This window comes from Antrostomus carolinensis, unplaced genomic scaffold (genome assembly GCF_000700745.2).
Source record: "Antrostomus carolinensis isolate BGI_N321 unplaced genomic scaffold, ASM70074v2 scaffold30926, whole genome shotgun sequence".
In the NCBI taxonomy this organism is placed as follows: Eukaryota; Metazoa; Chordata; class Aves; order Caprimulgiformes; family Caprimulgidae; genus Antrostomus; species Antrostomus carolinensis.
The window spans coordinates 63,147-72,977 of record NW_010323019.1 but is presented as its reverse complement, the minus strand read 5'-3'; the positions used below and the strand labels follow the sequence as shown (position 1 = coordinate 72,977).

At 43.0% G+C, this 9,831-nt stretch overlaps 1 protein-coding gene across 1 annotated transcript in view; it reads left to right on the top strand.

Moving 5' to 3' along the window:
• Nucleotides 1-227: 227 nt before the first annotated feature.
• The window catches only part of SCUBE2 (signal peptide, CUB domain and EGF like domain containing 2), a gene marked incomplete at its 5' end in the record, with an annotated part of 38,504 nt that continues 28,900 nt past the window's right edge, over nucleotides 228-9,831 (top strand). The window contains 4 exons of the mRNA XM_010170473.2: nucleotides 228-350; nucleotides 785-910; nucleotides 4,157-4,291; nucleotides 9,005-9,130. Coding sequence (XP_010168775.2) covers nucleotides 228-350; nucleotides 785-910; nucleotides 4,157-4,291; nucleotides 9,005-9,130 — 510 coding nt within the window. The remainder of the gene's footprint in view (nucleotides 351-784; nucleotides 911-4,156; nucleotides 4,292-9,004; nucleotides 9,131-9,831) is intronic.

The window sequence follows — 9,831 nt, the reverse complement described above, 5'->3', positions numbered from 1 at the left end:
GTACAAAAGCTTAACACAAGCTTACCTGAATTGCATACAAATACATCTCTGTGCAGGTAGAGCATTGTTCAAATTTAAGTTCAGATATGGTCTCTGCATGTTTCTGCCCTGATTCACAAGGACATATCATATGTGTGCATGCACCACACACTCGTCAGTGACACGTACAGGAGACATGCCCTGTTCTTCACCTTCTGACATCCCTTCTGGATCTTGTCTTTTCACAGATGTGGATGAATGTGCCCTGGGGCTTGACGACTGCCACCCAGATGCTATTTGTCAGAACACCCCGAAGCTGTACAAGTGCATGTGCAAAGTGGGTTACACTGGCGAGGGGAAGAGATGTGAAGGTAAAGTGATGGAAGCACTGTGCTCTGCCTGTGTCAGCGTGAGGTATTTCGAAGAAGACAGAGCCATTAAAAATAATGGCTTAGAATATGGAGGGTGATTTTAAATCAAGATAGTCATTGCTTCTTTGCCTGATATACAAAATCAAAGGCAAACAGATTACATAGCTTTTCACCTAGGAGTATCACTTGGTCTAATAATCAGTTTGTTGTTTAACCAGCAGCCTTAAAAACTGTAAGGTAAAGCTACATGGGAATCTCAGGGCATTTTGTCACTCTTGGAAACATTCAGCAAGTAATGTGTTAAGTATAGTCTATTTGCAAGACAATGATGATTTTGGACAGCAGTTGCTGCTCACATTTACACAATGGCATCTCTAACTGTCTATAACACTCCAGCAAGCATCCATCATACTGACTTTTGCTTTATTCCTTAGACATTGATGAATGTGATAACGACTTTAATGGAGGCTGTGTCCATGAGTGTTTCAACATTCCAGGAAATTACCGCTGTACTTGCTACGATGGCTTTATGTTGGCTCATGATGGCCACAACTGCCTGGGTAAGAAGTGTGTTCATGAACTTTGTGAGCGGTGATGCTAACATAGCCCTTTAACTGCATCCATGGGAAATGCATGGTGATCTCTTGGGCTGAATCAGCTCAGCTAGAGAGAATGTTACATATGGGACTAAGGAATTCAAGGTACTGATGTACCATCTCTCTTTCCCCCTCTGTAAATAGAAGAGGATGATTGTGATACATTTCAGTTTAGTGCTTTGGGTTAAAATGTGTAAAGTCCTGTTTACTATTACACTAAATGAGTAATGTAAAAATGTAAAAGAACATGTGCTATCGTTGTCTTTTCTGTTCCGAAGTTAGTTTTAGGACCAGTTCTCAGGTGTGTTTCTGGGCTTAGAAATCTTCTCTCTCATGCATCTATAATGTGTGGGCTTCTCACTCTTGCTGTGCCTGAGTGCTTCCTGACACGCAAGCTGTAAGGAAAGGACAGTTGGGAGTGTGCCATAGCTGTGTATGATGGAGGCCATTGAAGTAGAGAGGGACTAAGCCAAATACTTGGATTTTCCCTGGGTGGTTAGTGTGAAGCAAAGTATGCAGCTCTGGAAATGTGTTCAATCCTGGCAACATTCCCTTCACCCTGCATGCACACCCTCTCACCCTCTCTTTTTTTTTTTATTGAAGACCTCGATAGTTTCCTTCTTTTTGTGTGCCAGCACGTAAAAATGAGTAACAAGACCTTGTGGTTTACTGTGATAGTATTCTTCAGCACAGTGTGCTGCACTGCACAGAAACGCACAAGGTGCCAGCCTGTTGGCAGTGTGGGACGCTGCCAGTGTTATTTCTCTGGGACAGAGCCTCATGTTGATGAAGCTCTCCTTCTTCCAGGACCTAGGCTTGGTACCCTGTGTAGCTCTGCTTTGTGCTGTGATACCTGTCCAATTTACTTTATCAGAGATGGCTCAGTTTTTCTCTTCTGCTGCACTGAGTGTGGATGTGCCCGGGCAGGCTTCCATGTCCATGTCAGTCAGAGGGAAACTTGCTCTCATGGCATCATTTTAAGATTGTAGTTAGCTTGGATGAGGTATTTCCCACTAGTGGAGGACATATCAGATGGGGGATCAGACCATCCCTGGGCTGTATCTCCTACTGGGACAAATCAGAAAAGCTCTGGAGTCTCCAGGGGGATTGTGTTGGGTTTTACCTGCTGGGAACCTGGTGAATGTCCACAAGTAAACTTTGTTACCATGTAGGTGGAGGAGAGGATGAAGTCACTAAGTTCCAATTATTTCACTATAGAAAGTAGAGAGGGAAGCAAAATATCTGCTGATAGTTTTAAATATTAGGAAGGCTATCTTATTTTTCTCTGGTGCATTTGTGTCAACACAGAGTGGAGTTCAGCTGAGGTTACCATGAAGGACTGAGTGTGAACTAGCACATTGCCTCTTGCAATACCACCAAAGGGTGTCTTCTCTTTGTATGCAGCCCCTCTAGAACATACTTCAGCTGACTTGTTTGTGATCAGTAAGACCTAGACATAACTTTGACCAAAATCTACCACCTGCTATGTTAGTAGGAAGCTGCTTAGTATTGCAGGGCAGACTTTAAAAAATAAAATAAAATGTCACTGACATACAATGAAGTTTTTATCACTGACCTCCCAATTTTGAGATCTGATGTAAACGTTAAATAAATATTTTGGCATGCAGCAAATTGAATCACATCTTTTCTTAATCTGTTTATTTACTTTGTTCATGCCAAGGTTGCCCTCCTCTCACCCTTATTTTTGAAGATCTCGGCTATGTGCCTGGGTTTAAGCCAAATAGACAATTACTTGTTGGAAAGAGATTATTTTTTTGAAAGCTTTCCAAGGTCTCTAAGACAGAAACATCTGCTGGAGTTCAAATCTGTAGTACTAAAGACTCATGGTGGCTGTTTATTCATGATTGTTTGCACATTCACATCACTGCAAACTCTAAAATGCTCAGCTTCTCTGTGATGGAGATGTCAGCCGCTCTTTTTGCTACAGCAGGTCACATTCTTTTGCATCCAATTGGCTTGCTCATTGCCTTCAGTAGAAATGAAATCTGTTGTAATACTATATTATGCTTCTTACTAAAAGCCTTTCTCTTTCTCCTTTTTCAGAAGACAGCTGTTCTATGCCAGAAAGGCTACAATGTTAAATTAAAAACATTGTGTTTTTAGCACAGTAACAATGAACAGAACAGGGAGCAAACTTGATGTTCCATATGAGCTTGCAAATGAGACCAGTGCTTTGTCTCAGCAATATTTTATCCTGGTTTTTGAGAGACTGAGCATTTCTACTTCCTGTTCAAATTGGCATTTCTGAAAATTAGGGTAGGAAAATTCTTTGCTGGTTGTGGTTACAAAAACCTGTGCTTATTAAGGGGTAAAATTCCAAGGAACTGGAGGTTGAGACGAGCATCCTGTTGTTCAGAGGCTTAGCTGAAGTTTGTCTACTTTGTTTCTCTTGTTTATCTTGCAAGCAGAGCCTTTCTGTATTCTATGGTATTGTTGAAGCTCTGAACATTGCAAAATCAACATTAAAACTATTTCCAGAACTTCTGCTCTTGTCCTTGACTGCAGTCAGGCAACACAGCAGCAGTCTTGATGGTAAGTGGTGATGACCCAGAGTTGAGTGAGAAGGATAATAAAGAGCATCAGAACAGATATGGTGGGTGAATTCTAGCTAGAGTGAAAGTAAGGACCAGGGGGTAGGTTTTAAGCCAGATTTATTCTGAGATTTGTATTTTTCCTGTTCTACCTTTGCTTCGGAAGGGGGAGCTTTCTGGACACCTTTTATAGTCTGGATGGGTTTGGAGTCAAAGTTGTGTCTGACTGAGCAAGACAGAACCATGTATGGATGCTCGAGCTAGGTGTAAATGGGGTAGGCTGCTGAGTGGTAGCACTATCCAGCTACGCTGAGAGGCAGAGTACGTTCACGTAGGTGGTGTGTAAGCCCTGCTTCTGGCTCCACTGAGGCTACTCTGCCTCGGTTGTAACCAGTAACTGTTAGCTGGCCAGCATTTCTTAGGAGCCCTCTGACTGTTTGGGTAAACTGTGAACATGGGAAGAGCAGCAGCAAAACCAAAACTGCACTTTCCCAAGGGGGACAGCACAACAACAACAGCCTAGCCTGGGGTGTCTGAGCTGTCTGGGTGGTTACACGCCGAGTAGGCGTCTGTCTGTACTGCATATTGGGTGACTGCTGCCAATATGAGTGCATTGGTGTTAGTACAAAGCTGATCTCTTTCTTTTTGTCTCTTTCAGATATGGATGAATGCATGTTCAACAACGGTGGCTGCCAGCATGTTTGTGTCAACACTGTGGGGAGCTATGAATGTCGCTGTAAGGAAGGGTTCTTTCTAAGTGATAACCAGCATACATGCATCCACCGCTCAGAAGGTACTGGCTGCTTCCTTCCAGGCACCAAGCAGGAGTTTTTGACAAAAGCTAACTTCAAAAATCTCTAAAGCAGCTTCAAAAGTATTTTCAGGTTGAGTTTTTCAAAGCTGTGAAGGGTCTTGAAGTCCTCACTCCTTTTAAAAGGAATGGTGTGTCAGAATCTTCTAAGTGACTTTGAAGACTCTACATCCCTTCTGCCCCTTTGATCCCACCTCTGTCTGCAGCGTTTTGCTTGTTAACGGCTGCAGTGCTGTACTCCCAGTGTCTTTTATGCTCTGTTGTGCAGCTAAGCTGTGTCCTGGTCCAAGGAATGGCAGCCAACTGAAGGACAGTGAGTTCTGGCCATTTCCATTGGCTTTAGTTACAGGGCAATACCTGCATTACCCTCAGGTACCTTTTGGATTCCCTGTACAGTGTTTAGGTTTCAGCTAAGAGATTTATTGTTTGTCAGCCCCAGAGGTATTCAAATCCCGTTCTTTGTTTTGAGTGAAACCTTTATGAAGCGACCTTTGAGAGATCAGAGAGGCTTGAATGTCTAATTAGACATCAAATTGAACAAAATTATTTTGGATGCCCTTAGGGAATACTTTAAAGTGGTTGCTCAGATCAGGGAGTTGTCCATTGAACTGTACAGTGACTATCTTACTAAGAAGTATTTAAAGCTGCAAAGCTTTCTTTAATCTATGGCTTATCGTTGGCATGACTATAAGAGGAATCTGTGTGAATAAACAAATCTCACTTTAAAAATCCCCATAGTGAAGAGATCAACATTTATAGACATATATGGCCATCCACAGATGAGTGCGCTGAGGTGGCTGTCATCTGATGTTCCTGAATTGATCTTTTGTTTGAATTAAGAATTTGTATTCTCAGTTTCTCTGGTACTGGGCTTGGTCTCACGGGGGTCTGCTGATGGTGATTTCTCAGGCTATTGCTCAGCTTATCACCGCAGGAGCTGAGCCAGGAGCGGGGACAAGCAGGAAGGCTGCCGTGGTGGGCCAAGGCATTTCCCTCATGTTGCCTTGCTAGCAGTGCTGTGTGTTTGTGTGTGCGCATGGATGAGGAATCTAAAGATGAAAATCAGTTGCTTGAACTCCTTGTCTTGTCCGATGCCAAGGGAGGAAAAAGCTTCCAACTCCTGAACTAACAGCAGCAGCATTTCCCATCATTAATATTTGTTCCCTAAATTGTACCTTTGGAATTCTACCTCTCTTCTCTTATTTTTCAAGACGCAGTTAATTTCTTTCTAACTTCTTGGCAAAAAAGCTCTTTTTCCTATAATGCCAAATTGACAATTTGTTCTTCTTTTTTTCTTTGAAAAAGAAAAGCAAGATGAAAAAAGGTGCACTTTTTCCTAGACACTACTAAGTAAAATATATTTTTATGGAAACCAGTCTTAAGAAAAAAAAAAACTGTACTATTTTTGCCTGAAATGCTTTTTTTCTTCATATGAAAAGACAGAAGTGTTTTGTTTTCTTTAAAAGCTGTTTTTTCAGGTTATCATGCTGTGACTGTTTCCCTCTCACCTTCCCCCCCATTACTGTGAAGAAGTGCTCAGTGGGATTCCCCACTTTTTTTTCTTTTTTTTTCTTTTGTGAGCAGGTCTGTTGTAAGCCAAATATCATTGCTTTATCTTTCTCCTCACTTTGTTCTCCACTTTTCTGTTCATAACTAGGTCTTCTGTTCTCTGCCTTGTGTATGCATCTCTGTGTACGTACTTTATTAGTTCTCTTTTGAGACCTCAGAGCATTGATCTGACAGCATTTGGCACCTACCGTGCAGACCATCTATTCACTTTTGCTTCTTATCCAGTGAGATAAGGGAGTATTTCCTTCTCTGTCTCCCAGCCCAGTTAAGAGAGTGCATACATTAATGCTTGAGAGATCTTTGTAGTGTTCTGCAATACTGGCCTTTACATACACAGAAAAAAGAGTGAACTGGGATTGAGATGGGAGAAATAGAGTGGTTTGTGGCTGTTGTATTCCTCCTGGTGACCAGTGTAAGAGAGGAGCCTAAGAGTCATGTGCCTTTCCAAATCCATCTGCAATTTTCCTCTGGGTTCCCTGTCACCTGCTGTGACATGGGAATCAGGGTCAGGAAGCTAGAGGAGAGTGTAGTAATTGATTTTTCATCTGATATGAGTGTCTTGGTCTGAAGCACAGGTGTGCTCTGAGGGGCTTGATGGTTCTGCCTAGCCTCTGCTTAAACCACAGGAACTCAGTGTGTCTGGGGAAGTTGTGCACAATCCTATTTTCCTTGACTGTCTGCTCTGAACTAGGTCGTCTTCATCTGTGTGTAGGAGAATGGATTTGCTCTGGGAGGCTGTTCCAGTACCTGGCAGGGCAGCTATGCACCTGTAGCTTGTTTCTGTGTTTAACTTGATCCATATTAAAGAATACAAAAATTTGAAGGAAAACAGAGTTTTTCATGAGTAAATAATACATCTTGTGGCTGCTATTGCTATGAATGACAAATCTTGCTACTCTCCCTTCTGGTATTTCACAGTCATAGCTATCTGCTTGCTGGGGTGAATCAATAGGAGTGAGTTGGACCTGCAAGATGAAAGCTGCATTTGAAATCACTGTGTGGACTATGAAAGCTCGTACATGGAGACCATCTCGGCTGCTGGTTTTAGACAACTCCTTACTGTGGAGTGATAGCTAGAAAGCTTTTTGGGAAAAGTTGTGTTAACACAAGGGTGTGGAAAGCATGAAAAAAGACTGAAGCATTCATGGGATGTCCTGTTCTGCTGCCTGTGCTGATGCTCTTTGACATTTGGCTATTAGCGGATGCCTCTGAGAATCTCTGGTAGTTCTTTGTGCAATTACATCCTCTCCCTCTGTCCTATTGAATGCATGTTTGAATGTGCCCTAAATTGAGCCTTAGTGGATTGGTGATGATGTTCCTACACCTTCCATGTAAAAAAGACGAAGATTTCAACACAGATCTTACATGTAAGAGATTAATTTAACATGACCTAAAAGGGATATACTGTGCTGGCTTTTTACCTGTGTCTTGCCAGTGACTGGAGGGTTCAGATCTCACTGAAGTTTGCTGGGTAACTTTGTGAAGGTCGAGTCATCAGAAAGGACTCATCTGGCTTGGGGTCTGCCAGGCCAGGCAGGCACTGTATTCAGCTCTGTTGGCTCTGAGGGTGGTGATCAAGAGACTCATCTGTCCCAAGACACTCGTGTGTCAGTAGGGCAGGGTCTTCTGCAAGAGAAGTTGTGTGTCTGGGAAGCATGTGGTAAGATTTGACCAAAATTTGTTTGGGGTTTGGTTCTGGACCACAGTCTGCCATTGTAACAGCTTTGGAACAATGTGATTTGGGAGACTTTGTGTCCCTGAAGGAGTTTGTAGTCACACAGTGTTTATGGTTTTACAGACATTTTTTTAATACAACCTTATAAAATGGGTCTGAGTAGAAATCTGCTACCACTTTTGGAAACAAGCAGCAGCTTCACAGTAAATGCTAGAATGTGTGGATGTAAGTGTCTTCTATGAAATGGCATCTTTTGGGTCAGCTAGATGTTGGTGGGTTTGGTCATGTACCTTGTTACACAGTGGGTGCTTTGTTATTAAAACGTGCCCTGGTTTGGGAAGTGCAGTTTTAGCTTTCTGTGGAGACCTGCTTGAATTCTGCTCACTCAGAACAGAGCAGTCCCAAATTGAGCATTTAACCATTTGTCTGATGTCAGCGAACTTTACCAAAGGACCTGCTTGAACAGTTTCCCCTTTGGTAGCTCAATAGAGACAAAAGAATAACTCTGTTAACAGAAACTAAGCTGCTAATTCTCTTAACGCTTTCTAACACCTCTGAGCTAACAGACCAAATCATATTGCGTGCTTAAGAACAGAAGTGTCACAAAAACACAAGAGTTAATGAGACTAATTTGTGGCCTCATGAGTTGTCTTGTTCCTTGGCTGACAGCACAATAATGGATGACAGCTTTCACGTGGGCTTCTTGGGCTGTGTCTGTGTGCTGCAGGATTTGAAGTGTCATTGTCTTGTTAGACTTCTACAGAGTCCTCACTGTGGGAAAGGAATCAAAAAGCCAGTAGAGCAGAATAATCTAGGCTCCGCAATATCCATTCTTTTGTTGCTTAAAGCTGTCTTAATTGAGAAAGGGTATGGTAGCTTGTGCTTCAGATGGCAAGAATAGTCGTGTGCAGAGCAAGGACCTAATTGGAGTGTAGTGGAATAATGGTGATGAGCTGACCTTTACTTGCCAATAGAGTTTTTGTTTCGTTTAGTAATAAGACTGCAAATAGGGCTGTGTAAGTGTAAAAAATATATAGGGTGTGGAATTGTTCACGCAATCTCTTTTTAGCAGCATGGTCACCCTTCTCATTCTCTTTCTGTTTGTGCATCTGCTTAACTGAGTAGATGTTCACTGAGGAAATGTGGGATAAGCCCTTGTAGCCAAAGTATGCTCCACTTAGTCTTCTCAAATGAAGTGTTGTCACCAAAAAGAAACTGCATTTGGTGTAACATGTCTTATAAAAGCCAAATGCTGCAAAGCAGAGAATTTGATGGTGAAGGTGTCTTCTCTGCCTGTCTTGTCTGTAAGCTTGTACTTCTTGTCCTAACACTGTAGAGTCTTCCCAGAAGTAGCAGGCTGGTTTTGATGTGTGTATTGACTTTATTTGAATATTACCTGCACACAGAGAGGCTGAGGATGCTGATGCTCTTGCATTTGTCCTGTTTTGCAGAAGGCATGAGCTGCATGAATAAAGATCATGGCTGTGCCCACATCTGCAGAGAAACACCCAAAGGAGGAGTTGCCTGTGAATGCCGACCAGGATTTGAACTGTCCAAGAACCAGAGGAGCTGCATTTGTATGCAACATTCTGCATATGCTTATGGTTTCCCAAAGTGAACAAATAATGTTCTGTTTGCAGTGATATGGGATTTGGTATGTTATAGCTAAACTAGGATGACACACTGTGGTGGTTTGACCCACAGTAGGACCATGTGGTCCTGTACTCCCTCCCCCTACCCAGTGAGATGGGATGGGAGACACAACAAAGTGGGCACGGGATTAGGAATGAAGGATAGGGATGGCTCACCACCAAAACAGACTCAACTTGGGGAAGAAAAATCAATTTAATTTATTGCCATTCATCTAACTAGACATAACAACCACATCTTACAACACCTTTGTCCACCCCTCCCTTCTTCCCAGGCTGAAATTATTTTGCTCCCAATTTCTCTACCTTCTTTCTCCCAGCGGCACAGGGCACAAGGAATGGGGGTTCAGTCAGTTCACCTCTGCCGCTCTTCATGGCATGGAAGTCCAGGAACAAGATGTTTCAAAGCAGCTTCCTATGGAGTCGCGGACCTCTTCAGGCTCAGCTCCCAGCTCCAGCATGGGGACATCCATGGGCTGCAGACTCACCCCCCACTCTGGGGTTCCACCCCCACTCTGGCAGCGAGCAACTCTCAGGGTCCCAATTCCAGTCAGACTTGTCTTCAGGCTCAGCTTCTGTGCTCCAGCATGGAGTCCTCCACGGCCTACACATGGGTCTCTCCTCCACCG